Source organism: Crassostrea angulata, chromosome 1, assembly GCF_025612915.1.
Source record: "Crassostrea angulata isolate pt1a10 chromosome 1, ASM2561291v2, whole genome shotgun sequence".
Classification (NCBI taxonomy): domain Eukaryota; kingdom Metazoa; phylum Mollusca; class Bivalvia; order Ostreida; family Ostreidae; genus Magallana; species Magallana angulata.
In genome coordinates, this window is record NC_069111.1 from 11,976,203 (window position 1) to 11,998,291 (window position 22,089).

General features: G+C 33.9%; 1 protein-coding gene across 2 annotated transcripts; it reads left to right on the forward strand.

Moving 5' to 3' along the window:
* The first annotated feature begins 15,907 nt into the window (after positions 1-15,907).
* On the forward strand, positions 15,908-20,832 carry LOC128185183 (uncharacterized). 2 transcript variants are annotated; one of them, XM_052854916.1, is made up of 2 exons: positions 15,908-16,941; positions 19,177-19,494. In XM_052854916.1, the coding sequence occupies exons 1-2, from the start codon at positions 16,683-16,685 to the stop codon at positions 19,272-19,274; spliced, it is 357 nt and encodes a 118-aa protein (XP_052710876.1). In that variant the 5' UTR covers positions 15,908-16,682; the 3' UTR covers positions 19,275-19,494. The 2 variants fall into 2 exon arrangements, with proteins under 2 accessions (XP_052710876.1, XP_052710827.1); XM_052854867.1 differs by lacking the exon at positions 19,177-19,494 and adding an exon at positions 20,179-20,832 and having other exon boundaries at positions 15,914-16,941.
* Positions 20,833-22,089: the final 1,257 nt, after the last annotated feature.

Sequence of the window (22,089 nt, forward strand, 5' to 3'; positions counted from 1 at the left end):
GTGTATATTCAAGTTTGTTCAAACCATGTTATCCAGGGGTAGGGTGGGGCCACAATGGGCGGATGAATTTCTTATAAATTCTTGTAAAAAACTATTCGGCCAGAAAAGCTCAAACTTTTGTGGAGGCATTTCAAATAGCTTAGATTCAAGTTTGTTCAAATCATGGTCCATACCCCTAGTAAATTGTGTGAAAGCACGGGTTGTGCAGATTAAACTTTGATCAAACCATGATTCCTTAGAGAAAAGTGGGGCCACAAAGTCGGGGGGGGGGGTATATAGATATAGGAATAGAAAAAAAAATCTTCTTACAGGTACAACAAAAAAGCGACTTGGTATTTACCGTTTAATATCTTGATCAAAATCGTCATTTTTTTTAGTATGATTTACTGTACTTGGTTGTCAAGATATTTTTGATTTTGATACTGTAATTCTAATTTGATCAGAGTTGAGGATATTGTTGCTCAGGTGAGCGATGTTGTCCCTGAGCCTCTTGTTTTAAAATGAGTCTGTGGTTTGATAAAAAAAAACATGAACTGTTTGGGCCAAAACGCTTCAATATAAAGATCAGAATGTATTGTTTCTGATATATATAACAGAATATATTCCTGTTTCATTGTGGCGATTCCTCTCCTCAGCGCCCACTCAATATTTTACAACGATGATTATCTTCCACTTAACAATGGGATTGCTTGGCAGAAGTCTCTTGAACCGAAATCGAGGAGACATGTCTACAAAACAAGGACAACCAGTCATATTTAACCGACCCCACTGGCACCATTTGAACCTATCATGTTTTGGCTGGATCTCCTGATTGGTAATAACGTCGGAGGGCTTGGACTGACGGGGACACTCAGGTACATGTAGTAAGGTATCATCTGTCATTTTTATTTCATATTGTTATCAACCCACGTGGTTTTAGTTGTTTACAATCATTAAATCATTGTAAAAATGGTGATACAGACGTTAACAATTTCGAAATTGAGTATACTATATTAACAAAATTTGACAGAAAAATATTATTTGGAAATCTCTTAATAAAATAAATGTAAATAAACTGATCACAAAGTACATTAAAGTATCGATCATTTCTTTGTGTTGGTAAGCTTTTGATGACTATAATTATGAATTAATAAAGTAAATTAATTCTCGACATTTTTGCGACTCGCTTTTATCAAAAACGCAAAACAAGAAACATCTGTTGCCTTTATGTCTTCAACATGAAACCATTCATCTGCTGCAGCAAAGAAAAAAAAATTTCTATATCCTCAATTCTTAAACTTTTTCCTGATTGGCTTTTTTTTTTCTTCAGAAAAACATATACCGCTTTTTCAATGTCATATCAAAATAAAATATTTTTATTTTCTGAATTGCCATTATAATACAAATTATTAACAAGTCATATTTTAATGAAACTTGTACAAGATGTGGACATTTTGCTGCTTAACAGTTTGGTACGATGCAGACCATTGAAAACCACTTTTTGCTTCGTGAAAAGTGGAAGAAAGTGTTATGTAAGTATTATATGCTATTTACTTTTTAATTCAATGCACTAGTCTTCTTATCTATAATAGCGTACTTTATATAATTTTTAACACTGAAATCATATTAAACTGTTTTAATAAAATCATCAATTTTTACAACATCTATTTCCGACATGTTTTCTTTAAAAATGCAACGTTAATAGCAACGTTAAACATAGTTTCTTCTGAGCACTTCCAATTCACTAATTTTTTAGTGTTGAAATAAATGTATATACATTTTTCGTTCATGTTTTCATATTTTTGATAAGTTTATTATATATTTTTGATAAGTTTATTATACCTGATAGTCCCCAGATGTTGCAAAAAAAGAAAACGTATACATTTATTTTTTTTCAAAAAACCAGTCGCAACTTTGATACAAAGCCGACAATTTCAACTTATTTTAGGTCTCTACCACCCACACCAACCGTAAATCGTGTGCACGCAATTGCTTATTTCGCCTTGAAATATGATGAGTTGTAATGGTTTTTTCTTACCAAAAACTTTTCTTATAAAAAGGTATGGACATTTTTTAAAAAGCTGATTTTTGTGGGTATTTTCAAAAATGCATCCATACTCTTTATTTCTACTTATGACTTATCCTAATTGCAAAATTAAACGTTTGTAATTATAGATGGAATTGCAAATTTCATTATCTTTGTTGTTCAATGGTTTTTTTAAACATGGAAAATACATATAAAAAATAAAAATGACGATTTATAATTTTCAATCATTTAGTTATAAAACCTTAAAACAGATGAAACTTTTAGAAATTTTATTTGCGAGATAAAATACAATTTGTATTACATCTAAACTCTGTCATATCCGCTGCCGACAACTCCACGTCCTGTGTTAACTCCACGGTTGTTGTTGTAATCATACCCGTTGTTTGTATCGCGTATGCTGTCCATTCCGTTGCGATAGTTCCGTCCTAGGCGGTTATTATCTCGCACAACATGTCTGGTGGTCTGGGTTTCTCTCCTTGTCGTTGACGACACCCCACCCAGGGAACCTCGTCTATCTCCATAGTTGTTGTTCAGCAAACTTCCACCTTCATAGTTGTTCGGTGAATCTAGTCTCCCCTCGTAGTTGCTGGTCAGAGAACTTCTTCCTCCTCGATAGCTGTTGTTGTAGTTGTCGTAGAGTCTTGCATGTGTTATGGCAAAGAGAAGTGTTGCGATCAAAATAACAGACAATCGTAGGCTAGACATGTCGAGAAACTTGTGGATATCAGAAGTTGAAACTGCAACTAGCTTTCTAGTTCTGTATGGATGTTAACAATACGGGTCTATTTATAAGAACATGAGAGCAACAGATGAATCAGAATCTACGCTTTTACAAAGTCGCAGTTTAAAATGAGTCGCAAAATATTTGTCGAAGAATACTGTAAAACTTTGCATATAAGTACAATCAATTTATTAATTATCGACGACATGATTGCTTAACAAATTAAAGATAAGATCGATCAACTCTGTCATCAACGTGATCATCAATGGAATTCATCCATGATTATTATTACATAAGAAAGCATGGTTTCACTTTTTTTTTCAAAATGCACACCATGATCGCGTACAGTTTGTATGGCTAAATAATATGTACTAATATATGTTATTTCGGATTCATATTGTTATTGACATATGTAAGTAGTTTTGAAATGCTTGGAACACAAAACAAATTATTGCAAAAATTGTTAGAATGACAAATACCCGCCTCAACAAATTGTAATGTAGTGATTTATATTCAGGGTTGCAATCGCAACCTTTAAAAGCTATATGGAAATAAATTATTCAGTATAAGAAAACAAAAATAAAGTATCTTTTATCGCGCTTTCAATCAAAATTTAAATAACAAAACAAATATTTAGTATGTGATAGATATAAAGTTTATCATTACGATTTGCTGGTTTTCATCGTCTTATTTGGTACTAAAGCAAGAAATCAGAAGGGTATTCTTATGGCAAAATGCCCATTTGTTAAATTGACTTTGTCTGCGATATCACAACGTATCAAATTTATAACGTATGGTACAATACATTTCATAAATGATGCAAATGAGTTAGTGATAGCGTAAGCAGACTTTGCATAATTTTACACAATGAAATTAAAATTACGTAAAAATATCTGAATTTTAATATAAGATAAACAATTGAAGAAAATTATAAGAATAAAAGTACATATATGTAATGAGAAATCATTCTTTGAATATTATGAAGTTAATAAATACCACAGAGCTAGTTATTTATGTTACAACAATACATAATCAAAATAAGTATTCCCGACTTTTTTGGAATAAATAAATTGCAAGTTTTGTTACTGTTAATTAAATCTTTGTTCAAATTAGAAATATTTTTTTCAGAAAAAAGGAGATCTGTTACATTTATAGTAAGATGTATGTTACAGTTTCTTACAAATTCTCTTGATATGCAAACCTGCTGTTGCTTTAATCTAAAATTCTTACCATCCTCCACACCTTATGAATATATATTAAAAAAAAAAACAGGTTTGGTCAATATTTACAATTAAAAGGTTATATTTTTTGATTCATGATAATGACATTTTCAATTGAATCATAAATCAATTTGAATGCTGAACGACGCAAAAACCTTAGAGCGTTTTCATTTTAATTTTTTAGCTCACCTGAGCTGAAAGCTCAAGTGAGCTTTTCTGATCAAAATGTGTCCGTTGTCTGTCGGCGTTGGCATTGGCGTTGTCGTTGTTGTAAACTGTCACAAATCAGTATCTACCGGTATTATATTTTTACGTATAAGTATCCTGTAGGGACCCTCTTAAAGTTCCTCTGTAACTATTTTTTTATACCCGAAGTGTACCTCTCTGGACACGGTGTCAGCTACAGTACGTATTGGTCACTTCTTTTCTATTGTTTGATTACCTTATTTAAACTGCCGCATTGCAGACCTGGCAGACAGTGGCCACGTTTTCTACATGACAGGTATGAGCAGCTAAGGTTTTGAGTAACCCTTTCTCCTATTAGGGGTAAGTTAAACTATTTTATACTTTTGTAATTTAACTACGGCTCAGTCTTTTTATATAACTGTGAAGTTTATATTAAGTATTTTTTGTAACCTTTGATATACTGGTTTTACGAGGTAGAACTGTTAAACATAGGTGCTTGCTCGCGTGTGTTCCTGTGTGGTCACGTGTCGAGTGTGTGTGCTTTATATTGGGATATAAATGCATGATATACTTGTATTTTGCCGTGTAGTACGGTGTACTTGTATATTGTCCGTGTAGTACGGAGTATTTGTATATCGTTTTGACGTGATTTTTCTTTGTTAAGTAGTGTGATACTCTGAACGTTATGCAGTGATCGTATTCGCTGTGGTTTCGTGCTATTGTATGGCGTGCTGTTGTTGCCATAATGTTATATTTAAGTCCGTGCGACTTAGCCTATGTTTATGTAAGGTATATTATTCATGTAACTCAAAATATGTTTATTTGTTGAATTTAATAAGGTCCCTATCCAGTTTCTGGCAGTCCATCGCCGTGGTTATACCTGTCCGCCACTGTCTTACGCCATGCCATATCTACTCACTCCTAGTCTACATGCCCGTGATGGAGACTTGGGACAACAGAAAACTTAACCATTTTATTGTTCTTGTTATGTATAAATTAGGTATATGTGTTTGGTTTTATTTTATATATATATATACAATTGTAAATATAAATCGAATCCTGTTGTTTTTGACTGAACAGTCATGACGGCTGTCGTGACATAAACATTTTGCATTTTCATCTTCTTCTCAAGAACCGCTGGGCAAATTTCAATCAAACTTGGCACAAAGCATCACTAGGTGATATGGATTCAAGTTTGTTCAAATGAAGGGCCACAATGGGGGATGTATTATTACATAGGAATATATAGAGCAAATTTTTTTAAAATCTTCTTCTCAAAAACTATAATGCCAGAAAAGCTCAAATAGGAGTGGAAGCATCCTCAAATAGTGTAGATTCAAGTTTGTTCAAACCATGTTCTCCAGGGGTAGGGTGGGGCCACAATGGGCAGATGAATTTTTACAAAGGAATATGCAGAGAAAATCTTTAAAAAAAACCTTTTTGTAAAAAATTATTAGGCCAGAAAAGCTCAAACTTTTATGGAGGCATTCTCAAATAGCGTAGATTCAAGTTTGTTCAAATCATGGTCCCTACTCCCTAGTAACTTTAGCGAAAGTACGGGTTGTGCAGATTAAACTTTGATCAAACCATGATTCCTTACAGAAAACAGGGGCCACAAAGTCGGGGGGAGGGGGGGTGTTATATAGATATAAGAATAGAAAAAAGTATTCTTACAGGTACAACAAAAAAGGGACTTGGTATTTACCATTTAAGGTAATGATCCATACGTCACAAAACAACGTCTGACGTAATTCACGCGTTATTACGTCTTTTCCGTGCCCGATCTAATCGAGACCTAACGCTAAAAGGTGTACATGTGTTTCAAAACAAAAAAATCAAGCTGACCTAGAAATTAATTCAAAACAAATCTATTAAAAATCCTGAAAACTGCAATCAATTAGCCTATTACTCAGCGAAATGAGAAATTGACTGGGTTGTGTCGATTGAGTACTCGTTTTGAAAATACATACCGCTTACTTTTGTCCTGCATAAACATCAATTCATTACAAGGTTGAACTTAATCCAATTCTTTGAACGTTAATCCCTGAAGATGCATAAACATCCTGACCGAGATCTATATTCCAGTTCATAAGGGAGATAAATACACAAGGGGAAATAATTTGACTTATTTCATCTATATTCTATATTCGCTTAGCAACGAGCATAGATATATTTTCCCACAAAAAATGTTTTTAGAATTAAAATCATACGCTTAAGAAAAGTTATTTCATTTTAAGAACAGTCTTTAAAACCAGTAAAAAAAAGTTGAATAGAGGTTTTGTCTTACAGGCATATATCAGGTAGTTAGCATTATCCAAGCGTGGGACTGCAATTTCTAAATACCGATCTCGATCCATAATACTTACCGATATCCAAAGATACAATCTTTTGCGGACTAGATCATACAGATTGATCCACAGTTTGTTTAAATCATGTTTTCTATTTAACAATAATCTAAACATTTTTTTTAGAGTGATGAAATAATAAACCTATGGACAATTTTTACGGATCTTTTTTCAAAATATATATTTTAATGATTTTTACCCAAAATACGCCCATTGTGATCCTGAAAAGGCCGATCCCTTGGGTAATTTTATTTCCAATTGATTAAGGGCGTTAATGTGTAAATAATATCAAAATTTTAGAGAATTCTGTACGTAAATAAAATTATAAGAGCTTAAATTCTCTTTGAAAATTTATTTCATTTTATCTCATTTGTATGCAGATTTATCTATTTTTGATAAATAAGCAAGTGTAACATAAAAATTTTTGTTTTGAAATAATAATTCCTTTATTTTACATAGGATATAAGTCAAAAAATTATTTTGTGAAATTCTAATTTCAGGCTTAGGCTTATATTCTTTATGTATGAAAAAGCGCCATTTTCCGCAATCGGTTCTATTTTTAGCAACGACCCTAGCTTTTATAATACCGATGGACCACCCAACAGGATAAAATTTGATGAGAACATATCCTCAGATACATGTTTGAAAAATATGAAAAAATTCTGTACGCATTTTTTTATCTAGTGAGGTATGGACCATTACCTTAATATGTTGATAAAAATCGTCATTTTTTAGCAAGATTTACTGTACTTGGTTGTCAAGATATTTTGATTTTGATATTGTAATACTAATTTGATCAGAGTTAAGGATATTATCGCTCAGGTAATCGATGTGGCCCCTGGGCGTCTTGTTTTAAAATGAGTCTATTGTTTGATAAAAAAAAAAAACTTTGTAATGTTTGGGCCAAAACGCTTCAATTTAAAGATCAGAATGCATTGTCTTAAGAAATAAACAACGTTATTTAGTGAACATGGCGTTATGAATAGCAATTGCTCTGTTGGCATATTCCATGATGCGCGCTAGCGCATCATGGAAAATATGCCAGCAGAGCAGTTGCTATTCATAACGCCATGTTCCCTAAATAATCGTTGTTTATTACTTATATTTGCATTTTACCACTCGCAAATACCCTGTATTAGCCTAGACCTTGACAGTTAGCTATTACATCAAATGTAAACATTCAGACTTTGTAATGTATCTTTTTAATTCACATAGATTTGTTAACAGAATCAATGATATGTTATAACAGTAATTCCTTTAAAATGTTATCAAAAACATGTTTTAATATTAAATACGTCAATTTTAATGGAGTTGGAGAAAAACACATGATGTATCGTATAGTGGTTTAATCTATAACGTCATGGAAAGTATATAACGTTACACCTTTATGACGTCATAGTATACAGACAGAGTAATTGCGATTATAGAGAAATAATTGCAGCTCCTCCGTATGGGCTTACAGTGGGAAAGAACAATGGAAATGCAAATATTTAAGAATATCTTCCTGTTTCATCGTGGCGATTCCTGTCCTCAGTGCCCACTCAGTATTTTACAACGATGATTAGCTTCCACTTAACAATGGAATTGCTTTGTAGAAGTCTCTTGAACCGAAATCGAGGAGACATATCTACAAAACAAAGACAACCAGTCATGTTTAAATGACCCCACTGGCACCATTTGAACCTATCATGTTTTGGCTGGATCTCTGACTGGTAATAACGTCGGAGGGCTTGGACTGACGGGGACACTCAGGTACCTGTAGTAAGGTTAAATGTGTTTTCTTCTTTTACTGAAAGTCCAGTCTACATGCATGTTGAACATAAATATATCAAAAAAGTGGGAAACTATGTCATGTGTTTTGAATATTATATATGTATTGGAAAAATTCACAGGAACGAAAACAGATTCCTTACGGAGATTTATAATGGGTTATGTTTACATCTTTTTTCCATTTGAAATACACTCGGAATACATCGCGCAATTTTTTAACGTTATCATCCGGGCTTATTAATGGCTGTTGCAATGCAAAATCTCCGTAGACTTTCAATTTCGGGATGTGTATTGAAACCTGAAGCGGTAGAGGGGGCGTCTCAAAACAGATAATCTGGACATTTTTATATATTTGTGGATGAACGTAGTTTGAGCACAAAGGTATTTACTGTTATTGAAATATCAAGCAAAAAGTGGTGGAAGCAAAAACTCGGGACAGAGTATAACCATCGTTACGTGGAATATAATCTTCGTTGTACAATTTAGAGTGGACATTATCTAGAAAACCGGCACGGAAAAACAAACAGACAATCTAAGACAAGGCATGTTGTCTGAAAATGGTGTGAGATGGGGTATAATCGTAAATGAATTGTGGGTTTCGAAATATTTAATCTCTCTTTATAGACAAATGCAAACAATCTGCTGCTTTTTTGTGTTGTCCAATTTAAGAAGGAATATACAATATTTATGGAAAAGTTGATAGCATTATCTGTTGCATTTAATTATATTATCTGTCACTTTTATTTCATATTATTATTAACCAACTTTGTTGTGGTAGTTAACTATCATTTAAATCATTGTAAATATGGTGATACTTGCAATAACAATATCAAATCAAGTATACATTATTAACAAAATTTGACAAGAAAAATATTATTGAAATTGGAAATATCTCACGCTAAATAAATGTAAATATACTGATAACAAAGTACATTAAAGTGTCGATCGTTTCTTTGTGTTGGTAAGCTTTTGGTGACTATGATTATAAATTAATAAAGTAAATTATTTCTCGACATTTTTGCGACTCGCTTTTATCAAAAACGCAAAACAAGAAACATCTGTCCTCCACATGAAACCATTCATCTGCTGCAGCAAAGAAAAATATTTCCTATATTCTGAATTCTTAAACTTTTTCCTGGTTTGCTTTTTTTTTTCTTCACAAAAAAATATACCGTTTTTTCAATGTCATATCAAAATAAAATATATTTATTTTATGAATGTATGATAATACAAATTATTAACAAGTCATATTTTAATGAAACTTGAACAAGAAGTGGACATTTTGCTTCTTAACAGTTTGGCACGATGCAGACCATTGAAAACCACTTTTTGCTTCGTGAATTGTGAAAAATATCTAAACACCTCGTTGTTGTGTTATGTAAGTATTATATGCTGTTTACTATTTAATTCAATGCACCAGTCTTCACATCTATGATTGCGTACTTTATATAATTTTTAACACTGAAATCATATTGAACTATTTTTGAATAAATTATCAATTTTTTCAACATCTATTTCCGACATTTTTTCTTTAAAAATGCAACGTTAATAGCAACGTTAAACATAGTTTCTTCTGAGCACTTCCAATTCACTAATTTTTTAGTGTTGATAAAAATGTATATACATTTCATGTTTTCATATTTTTGATAAGTTTATTATATATTTTGGATAAGTTTATTATACATGATAGTCCCCAGATGTTGCAAAAAAGAAAACGTATACATTTATTTTTAAAAAAATCAGTTGCAACTTTGATACAAAGCCGACAATTTCAACTTATTTTAGGTCTTTACCACCCACACCAACCTTAAATTTGGGAATACAATTGCTTATTTCGTCTTTAAATATGATGAGTTATAATGATTTTTTTCTTACCAAAAATTTTTCTAACAGAAAGATATGGACATTTTTTAAAAACCTGATTTTTGTGGGTATTTTCAAAAATGCATCCATACTCTTTATTTCTAATAATGACTAAACCTAATTGCAAAATTAAACGTTTGTAATTATAGATGGAATTGCAAATTTCATTACCTTTGTTGTTCAATGTTTTTTTTTTAACTTGGAAAATACACATGAAAAATAAAAATGACGATTTATAATTTTCAATCATTTAGTTATAAAACCTTCAAACAGATGAAACTTTTAGAAATTTTATTTGTGAGATAAAATATAATTTGTATTACATCTAAACTCTGTCATATCCGCTGCCGACGACTCCTCGTCGTGTATTAACTCCAAGGTTGTTGTTGTAATCATACCCGTTGTTTGTATCGCGTATGCTGTCCATTCCGTTGCGATAGTTCCGTCCTAGGCGGTCATTATCTCGCACAACATGTCTGGTGGTCTGGGTTTCTCTCCTTGTCGTTGACGACACCCCACCCAGGGAACCTCGTCTATCTCCATAGTTGTTGTTCAGCAAACTTCCACCTTCATAGTTGTTCGGTGAATCTAGTCCCCCCTCGTAGTTGCTGGTCAGAGAACTTCTTCCTCCTCGATAGTTGTTGTTGTAGTTGTCGTAGAGTCTTGCATGTGTTATGGCAAAGAGAAGTGTTGCGATCAAAACAACAGACAATCGTAGGCTAGACATGTTGAGAAACTTATGGATATCAGAAGTTGATACTACAACAAGCTTTCAAGGTCTGTATGGATGTTAACAATGCTGGTTTATTTATAAGAACATGAGAGCAACAGATGATTCTGATTCTACGCTTTTGCAAAGTCAAACCATCGCAGTTTAAAATGAGTCGCACAACATGTATCAAAGAATACGGTCAAACATGGCATACTATCATTTTATATAATTATAAACGACATTGATTGCTTAACATATCAAAAATAATAAAATGCACGGTTATCCATTTTTTTTATTTCAATAAAGCATAATCATCAGGTACAGTTTGTTTGGGTAATTTTGTAACAATATGTAATTCCAGCTTCACTCAGTGTGATAATATTGTTAATGACAAATTTAAGTAGTTTCAGAAGGCCTGGGACACAAAACAAATTATTGTTAGAATTATATATATCTGCCTCAACATATACATACAATGTAGTGGTTTAATATATTCAGGGATGCGATCGCCACTTTAAAATCTATTTGAAAATAAAATAATGAACATGTGAAATTAAGAATTAATTTATAAATTGTCTTTATTCTGATTTCGTATTAATGTATAGAAAACAAAACAAATGGTTTATAAGTATGTGATAATTATCAAACAACCTAATTGTCGATCAACTCATTAGACAGCATTTATTTTTTAGATAATACTGTGGAATCATTTAAATTCGTGGGGGTCAATTTTCGTGGATTGTTGGTTTTTTGCTTATTTGTGGGGATGTAATTTCGTGGGTGCGTCAGTTTTCAGTTTCAGTAAGAACGAATACCGGTACTCTTAATTAAAAAAAAATTTTCGTTGAGGATGTAAATTTGTGGGGAAGGGCTACCCACGAATACCACGAAAATTGAGCCACCACGAATTCTAATGATTCCACAGTACACATCAAACTGTATATAATCCAATAAGAATGAAAGGTAATATCACACAATATAAATAATCCAAAAGAAAAAATAAAAAAAATGCACAGTTCCAAAGTTTCTATTCCCTAGCGCTTTATTATTGTTATCGGAAAATGTAAGTAGTTTTGAGAGAGACACAAAACAAATCAGTGCAAAAGTTGTTCGAATGACATATATACTCCTTAACAAAAATCTATGCAGAGGTTTTATACAGGGATGCAATCGGCATCTTTCAAATCTCTTTGGAAATATAGCAATCAGCATGAGAAAATTAAAAGAAATATCTTTTATCCTGATTTCAAAAAAGTATTGAAAACAAAATAAATGAATGTTACAGTCTCTTGAAATTCAAAATTGATGTACGTTGCTTTAATCTTTGTATTTTTTATCTATCAAACCTTATCAAACATACAAAATACGCCAAAAACATATTTGATCAATATTAATAATCAAAATGGTCATAGAATTTGATTGATGATTATTACACTTTCAACGATATGATATATATTTGATAAATCAATTTGAATGTTTAACGACACAGAAAGCTTAAAACATTTTTAGTTTATTTATAAAAAGCAAGAATATCAGCTGTTGAATACAAAACTTGGAATTCTAGGAGGATCTAACACGATATACAATTATAACGCCGTGGGAGACAGACCGATGAGGTTGTATAAAATAACTATGGCCTGCCTTAAATGTTAAACAAGAAACATTTGAAAACCATCAAAAATGAATTTTGGTTGTTGTGTAAATTAATGATTATCAAAAGCTCTGTATTGTATTGAGTTGTATTAAATTGATAACCTTTTGAAAAACAGGTACAAAAATGTCTGATGAACATTTCAAAAAATAGTTAATAATTCTTGTTTAAGACATAGCTTCTCCTCATTTGAACAGGATTCTGTTTACCTTTTTTTTTAAAAGATAATTATGTTAATTCACATCGACCCAACCTTTTGATTTAGCAAAAAAAATAAATAATTTTATAAGTATAAGTTGTTTGTATGATTCTTTACATATTCTAAATTAAATATCCTCGGATACATATGAAAGAAAACAACTGTCATACTGAAAGTTGTCAAACACGGATTTCAAATAAATTCTTACTACTGAGTTTCCACAAACAAATTCTAAAAATTAACTCGGTAATACAGGTACGAAAATAGCCTGAAACTATTAAGATGTGGTAAACCAATCCCATTGGCAAACAACTTAGAGCAATATGAGCCGTATTTTCTAGAATTTTATTTTGTAACAAAAACCTGCTAGTATGATAAGTCTACATTTAACTTAAACTTTTATGATGATTAATATTTGAAAAAATCATCAAGTTTTGTGAGAGGAAAGATTTCTCTTTTAAGGAATATATAGCAGATCAAGTTTTGTAAAGGATGACAAAAAATTCAATTTTGCTCCAAATAAGGCCACCTAAAGGCCTTTTCCACAAAAATATGGCTAACAGAAATTCCAAAACCATGATATTTTCGTCATTTCAGTAGAAAATTACATTTTCGTTAAAAAAAAAATCAATATGAAAATTGCAGCTCATATTGCTTTCATTGTCGATCAATTCAAGTATTTTTTTTATGAAAAGGTTGAAAGGAGGCCGACGGCTAGTTGTTGAAGTTCATGTGATATTTCAATGCCTTAATATCGACCATATCAACGCACTGTGATTTTTTTTCAAAGCTAACGCACTTTGATTTTTGGGAGGGGGCTGTAATTTTTCAAAGTGCAATGTAACAATGCATTTTGGTCATTATGTACATATCACACTTTTCCATGTAAACATACAAACATGTGCTTTAAGAATAGCTTATTTGGCACCTTGTTTCTCAGCTCAGAATTATTATTCACATTATTTGCACTAGTGCAAAGACAAGTTTTATTGTGATACTCAATAGTATTAAATCGATCAGGCGTAAATAAATATACTTAAGGATAAGGAATCATTCTTTGAGTATTATGAGGTGATAATTTCGGTCGGGGCGTGGTTAAATCAAATAAAGCCCGAAGGGCTTTATGGTAGATTTGACCACACCCCGACAGACATTATCAACTCATAATATTTAAAAAATGATTCCTTATTACTTATATTTATATTATTTCCAATTTGTACATTTTAAAACAACATTTTTTAAAACCATATGCTATGTACAGTGTATAACTATGCGGAGCAGCCAATAGGGGTTTTCGGTTATGATATAACTAAGACACGCCCATTTTGTGTCACTTAAGTATTTATGAAGTTATTGGGTTTTAGGGTTCAAAATTGATGCGCAATGTTATCACAGACAAAGACGGTTGAAAATGTAAATATTTGTAAAAACATAGTTTTATTTGATGAAACTACACTATTGTAAGTTTCACTACTCGTTTAAAAGCTTAAAACTACATCTTCACAGATGCTGAAATATCTTTTTCTGTCGTGTTAAATTTGTTAAATAAAAAGCAATATTTGGTAAGCCTTGATAAAGACTAGTAATTTAAACTTTTTTGTATTTTTTTTTAAATTATGGATAATAAAACAGTGCGTATCAACATTTAAAAAAAGGCTGATTATTGGGACGGCTTTTAACTAGACTTACAATATCTACCGTTGGATAATTTCAACAGGCGAAATAACACTTTTTAAATATGTAAATGAAATTGTTAAAATTATAAACTTTTGTATATTCACCTATTTTTGGGTTTTGTTTTTTGGTTTTTTTTTTTGTTTTGTTTTTTTTTTGTTTCAACTTGCTTATACATAAAACCCCTTTCACAATTGGCGCACGAGCAGAAGCGACAAATATTCCTACGACCGAAAATATTAGATAAAGTTCGTAAAGCCCCTTTCACAATTGGCGCACGAGCACTTTTCAACACTTTGCGATCGAAATTTTTTAGCTTTGCACGAGCTATCGCATACGTTGCACGAGCTCTCGCATTCGTTGCATGCGATTTTGTGGTCGCATCAAGTCTCCTCAAAATAGTGGGCATGCACACTATTCAGACGCGACCAAATTCGATCCAAATTATCGCAATTCAACGCGTAAATATTAGTACGAACGTTTTACAATGTTTTGTGTACTTGAAAGAGCGATGCACGACTTTTAAAGATCGATAAATAAATGTCAGCTGTTTATGCGTCTGTTGTGCGACCATGAGACTGTTGCTCAACTTGTCTCAGGTAATCTTGCAACGTTTTATGATCATTGCAAGGTTAAATGGTTTCAGTTTTCATGCTTTGTCACGGTGAAACGATGATCGGATGAGCGCCGCGTGTCCTATCGCATTGGCGCACGTTCATCTGGCCACTCGTGCGATCCTATCGCATAATCTTACAACACTCGCTTTCATTGTACAGCAGTTGCATCCAGACGCAAGATTAATCGCGATACACAATGCGTTTACATCGCACAACGGTCGCTCTCAACCGTGCGAGTTTCGTACGAGTAATTTTTCATATCTATTTTGTTCGGTCGCACAAACATTCTGCCACCTCTGCTCGTGCGCCAATTGTGAAAGGAGCTTAAACTGTTGCTAAATCGCATATGAAAAAGTATTCGTTAGAAACTCGCACGATTCAGAGCGACCGTTGTACTATAAAGACGCATTGAATCTTGCGATATATCTTGGGGTTTTATGCGACTGTTGTACAATGAAAGCGAGTGTTGTAAGATAATACGATAGAATCGCACGAAAGACCAGATGATCGGACGATTTAACGTGCGCAAATGCGATAAGACGAGCGACGCTTGTCCGATTATGCGTTTCATCTTACGAATGTTCGTACGTTTCAAACACAGGGACCAAGCCCGTTTTAACATTAATTTCAATGTAACCATAAATAAAGAAAGGGGTCGAACTCTGACCTAGACATAAAACTACCAGCTCGCTTCAAAAGCCTAATAAATCAATTAATTTTTAAAACATTCGTAATATGCATGTATTTTTCAGAAAAGTAATGTCTGAAGTACACTCATGCCGAATTTCAAGTTGATGGGTCTTAAAATAGCGGAGATATACGTCATTATTCTCTTGAAGTCGCCGGTTTATTTTTACTCGGACATTTACCGGTCCAGGGCTCACGATGGGATTTTGCCCATAATCCGACTTAACTCGATATGAGTTAAGTCATGTTATGGAAATGAATAGATTAACCATTTCACTAATATCTACATAGAAAGAAAGATAACTCCTCAATATGAGGTTCTCGTAACTTTTCGCACGGCCCCTTTTGGGGTCCTTATATTACGCATGCGCAGTAGTGTATCGACATTTCTCAGCTTCAACCTGGAAAAAATTCAATGCATTGTTCATCACGACTGACTTAATCGCTCGATTAATCATCGTTGGATAGTAATCGGGTAATCTTGTGTAATTCAATCAATTGTCCAAGTTGCGGTACGTATTCACTTCCATTTATTTTTTTAAAGGGTTTTAAAACTTTGCAATACAAGATAATTTTCTTATTTCGTCTGCTTCTCTCTTTAAGGCGGCCATGATTGTTACATAAGATAGTCATTACGATGTAGGTTTATTTCAAGTCAAATTGCGGGCCATCAATGGATATAACTTGGTTAATAAAAAGTTTAGTCATCATCATTAAAATATAATATTCCATTGTAAAATTTTAATTTACAATAAATTTTGAAATAGTCGAATTCAAGTAGGCCTTAACGGGCCTACATAGCTAGTGCTGACCTAGGACTACGGTTGGATATATAGTATATACTAGTATCATATAGCATAAATACGTAACGTTAACAGATACAATAAATTTATTGTTTACTTACGGTATAACTTTATAGCCATATTATAACGTTTATGATACATTAATTTTCATTGATATTTCTTTAAAACTTTGTATCTAAGTTACTCAGCTTTGCTAACTTCCTAGAAAATGTTGAGGTCTAAAAGAAAGAGCAAGTCACCGTACGCCAGGCCAAATGCACATCCGGCTCTCAGGGCCCTTAATCCGGCAACCACAGCCACCCAAACCCAAGCAGGCCCGAGCAGGCCCACGCAGGCAGCGGTCCAGTTTGTGTCCACTCAACCTCAAAATCAAGAGCATCAGCTACCAGTCGATGATCCCACAACCAGTGAGCAGACTGCAGTACCGCTACCTTCCATAGCGCCATCAATCCCTCTGTCAACTTCAGGTGAAAACCCTTTAATAAGCATTTCTGATGAGCTTGGGGTTCATGTCCCTCAAACCATCAAAGATAAAATATGGTCAAAACAATACATTGATCTGTCAAAAATCATCAATTCAGAAACAGTTGATACATCCGCTCAGGATTCGCACAAATTTTCCATAGTTGAGGGTCAGTTAGTTATTGAACCAAAAACTAAAACAAACAAAATTACATCAATTAACACCTGGCTTGATGCGTTTTTGATTTTCTCAAGCATATACCTGGCTAGACACCCATCAGACATACAGGGTATCTTGAAATATATCCACACAATACGTTTAGGATATAGCCGTAATATAAATGGCAATTGGATTGAATACGACAGACAGTTTCGTCTCAAAATGTCAAAAAACACATCAATTTCATTTGGCTCTATCGATGCGGAGTTATGGTTATTGTATATGCATGCTCAAGTTCAACAAGCTCCACAACAGTCAAAATCGTCACTCAAATGTTTTGATTATAACTTTAAAGGTTCCTGTCCCAAACCCCAGTGTTCATTCCAGCATATATGCATGCATTGCAACAAGTCACACCCACGCATGCATTGTTGGTCCTATCAGTCGACCCAGACCCAAGTCATCAGATCCCCCCCTCCAAATCCAGCACACCAAAATTTCGCCCCGCAAAATTACACCAATTTTCGTCCCTTACGCCCAAGGCATTATCAGCTACCAAGACCAAGATTTCATGCACCTAGGTTCAACCCCAATTAAGATCTCCGTTTTAGAGCAATACCTCGCTACATATCCTGATATTCAGAATGCTCAATTTTTATTAAATGGTTTCAAATCCGGCTTTTACTTGAATTACATAGGCCCAAGAGCCTACTTACAATCCAAAAATATGAGGTCCGCGAGTGAGCATGCTGATCAACTTTTGGCTATCATTGAGAAAGAAATTACGTTAGGAAGGATGTCAGGCCCCTTTTCCCAACCCCCTTTTCCCAACATTAGGTGTAACCCTGTTGGGGTCCTGCCCAAGAAAGATGGAGGCTACAGGTTAATTTCAAATTTGTCAGCGCCCATTGGCAATAGCGTCAACGAGCATATTGATCCAATTCTGTGCTCAGTGTCTTACGCTTCTTTTGATCAAGCCATTTCTATGATACAAGAGAATGGTAAAGGGGCATTGCTTTGTAAAATGGATTTGTCTAGCGCATTCAGACTTTTACCTATTCACCCTTCAGATTTTCCACTGTTAGGAATATGTTTTCAAGAAAAATACTATTTTGATAGATGCATGCCCTTTGGTTGTTCCATAGCTTGTTCATCTTTTGAAAAATTCTCATCATTTTTGCATTGGCTCGTAGCACAAAAGTCTCAAAATTATAATATCATCCATTATCTTGATGATTTTTTGTTTGTTGGCGAGCAAAATACATTACAATGTTCAAAGCTTGCTGAAATGTTCATGTTAACTTGCAGTGAGTTGGGCGTCCCAATAAACGACAAGAAAACTGAGGGCCCATGTACTCGTCTATCTTTCTTAGGACTAGGTATTGATACCATAGATAAGGTCATTTTTATTCCTGACAATAAGGTTGCAGAACTTAGGTCCAAGCTTTCATCAATTACTTCTTCTAAAAAAGTCACCCTGAAAGAAATGGAATCACTTTGTGGTTCGCTTAACTTTTTCGCCAAAGCCATCCCTGGTAGCAGGGCTTTTAACCGCAGGTTTTATAACACAACAATTGGTATTAGGAAACATTACTACCTGATCAAGGTTACACAAGCAGTTAAAGAGGATGCTAGGATCTGGCTCACATTTCTTGACCAATACAATGGGCGTTCACCATTCCCAGAACTATACTGGTCTGATAATGAAACCCTAAACCTCTTTACCGATAGTTGTGGTTCCTACGGTGGAGGTGCGATTTTCCAGAATCACTGGGTTGTCATATCCTGGCCAGAGTCTTGGGGTCCAGATATAAGAAGAGATATTACATTTTTGGAATTAGTGCCTATTCTTGTGGCCATGTGGATTTGGGCAGATCAATTTACAGCTAAGAAATTGCTAATAAACACTGACAACATAGCTCTGGTCGATATATTGAATGCCAAGTCTAGTAAGTCTCAACGTGTCATGTCTCTTGTAAGACCATTGGTATTATTATGTATGAAAAATAACATTCAGATTAAAACTAGGCATATCCCAGGTTACCAAAATTCCATTGCAGATTCAATTTCTCGATTTCAGTGGGAAAGATTCAGATCCCTGGCTCCGCAGGCAGACAAGACTCCAGCCCGTTTACCTCCGGAATTGTTGTCCCTCTTAGACCCCATGTAGAATGTTAACTTGAAGCAGCAATATCCAAAAATACTGCGTCCACGTATCAAAAAGGCATAAATTCCTTTGAAACTTTTTGTACCAAACACAATTTTATCTTTTGTTGGCCTCCACCACTGGACCACATAATCAACTACATCGCATACCTGCATGCAAATAAAGTGTCCTATTCAACAACGAGATGTTATTTGAGCGGTATTAGTTACAAGCTTCAGTTAGAGGGTCAAATTGACAACAGTTAAAAAAATGTTGGAAGGTTTCCGTCGGTTAAATCCAGCGAAGGATGTACGGTCCCCAATTTCCCTATCTTGTCTCAATGAATTAGTTTCTATACTACCTACGGTGTGCACAAGCTTGTATGAAGCTGTTATGTTTTCAGCAGCCTTTCATTTAGCATTTTTTGCATTATTGCGCATTAGCGAATTTACTTTCACTAGTAATGACGCACCAGCCTTATTATTTCACGACGTGACCATTAATGAAACACACAGTGGTCTGTATATTAAAGGTTCAAAAACAGACCAATACAATAGGGGTACTAAGCTACAGATTGAAATAAATTCTCAAACCCAGTCTTTATTCAAGCACATGCGTGAATTTTTGGCAGTTAGACCACAAATACAAGGCCTATTTTTCTGTCATTTCAACCACAAACCTCTTACTAAATATCAATTCACATCCGTACTACATAAGTCTGTCAAATTTATTGGCCTTGACACAACAACTTTCAAATCCCACACATTTAGAATAGGTGGAGCTACACATTTGTACTTACAAGGGTATTCGGAGGAGGACATTAAGTCAAAAGGCAGATGGAAATCTAACGCGTTTTGTTCATATATCAGATTGTAAAGCATAATTTTTTGTGTGTTCATAACAGCCTCGTATTATTATTCAATACTAAGTTTTCAGGTCCCAACACCACGGTCTGGATCATTGGTTCGTCAATTATCAAACATGCATCCCATCACGCTGTCCAACAATTTGGAAACTTACATCTAGACCTTCAGAAACATAATATCACAGTATATTGGCATGGAAAGAGTGGTATGGTCTGGGAGGATGTAGAGCCCACAATTACAAATATCATTGAACAAAGAGGCCACCCAGATTGGGTAATGTTACATTGCGGGGGCAATAGTATTGGGACCATGCCCTTGCTAAGACTGCAAAAATTCATGAAATTAATCGTTGTTAACCTACAAACAATTCTGCCGAATACAAGATTCATATGGTCCCAGATACTCCCACGAAATTACTACAGACATATGTTATCAAATATTGCCGGTGAGACCGCTCGAAAAAGAATTAACAAATCATTAGCCCCATTTATTGTCAAGCGTAAGGGCGCCTGCTTAAAGTACCCTGATCTACAACAATGTTCACCAAAATATTACCGTGATGGTGTACATTTGTCTGATACTGCTCAGAATACATTTTTGAAAACCATACGTGCTGGCCTCCTAAACATACTACATAATAATGTTAAAGTTTATGCTAAATCCCACGCCGAGTAATTCCGCAGTCTTATTGTCATGGCATTGTGCAACATTTTGACCGCTTGTGGCGGATGTCTTCATGCATCATATCATAGTTTTTATATACATGAAGACATATGGCCGAATTTTGCTTAAGCCTGCCCCGGATTCTGTTTACTTCCAGGTCCGTGGCCAATAATCGGGCTTACTGTAATTGACACTTTGTTTCATTCAGACATTGATTGACAGTGAGTCATTGAATACACTGAGTAATTGAATAATTCTATTGATACATTGCAGTGGGTTGATTGTCATCATTGAATACATTGAGTAATCAATTAAATTGATACATTGATTGTCATATTGAGACATTCACTAAAGCAAAACATTGATTATACTTTATTGATTTGCATATTGATTGATTGATTGAAATATTGTTTGAATTATTGATTGATTGATTTTATTGATTGATTCATCTTGATTGATTGATTGTTTGGTTCATTGAAGATCTAACATCATAACTACCCAAAAGTCGATGTTGATCATTTAACTTACTCTATTGCTATATTTGCAATATTTTGCATACATTTGAATAGTTTATGATGTACTGATATATTAAAATAAAGCCATGACATAGACTGCCAATACGGTGTTGTTTATCTATTCTATTGAAATAACAACAGCAGTATTGCAACAAGTCGAGAAACATTCGCACTAATTTTTAAAATGTTACACCAAACGCAAGCTACTTATAATTACATACAAAAACTCCGATAAAATTCCTTAAATACTCTACATACTGAACTTTTATTCTGCAACTACATTTACTTCTGACAGGCCCAGTTATTTTGAAGTCTTCGAAAAAGACTGATTCTGATTGGACCATCAGGAATATTAACCAATGAAACTGAGTTTAACATTAGCTATCACAATTACCGGTCTGGTCAGAAGTTGGTGACATTACTTTTCTGAAAAATACAATCATATTGCGAGTGTTTTAAAAATTAATTGATTTATTAGGCTTTTGAAGCGAGCTGGTAGTTTTTTATCTGGGTCAGAGTTCGACCCCTTTCTTTATTTATGGTTACATTGAAATTAATGTTAAAACGGGCTTGGCCCCTGTGGTTTAAAAGGGGGTATACATATTTATACCGCCCGTTTTCGACGTTCTTCAATAGTAATACTTCAATGAAAGAGAATATATCACCCAAGATGTCAAAAGCAACAGACAAAATGAAGATCAGTTATTGCCTGAAACATATATACTTATACAGTGTATACTGTATTAGGAAACTATTTGCCTCCGTTTTATTTTCACTCATTTCGCTCTTTTTGTCAGTTACCG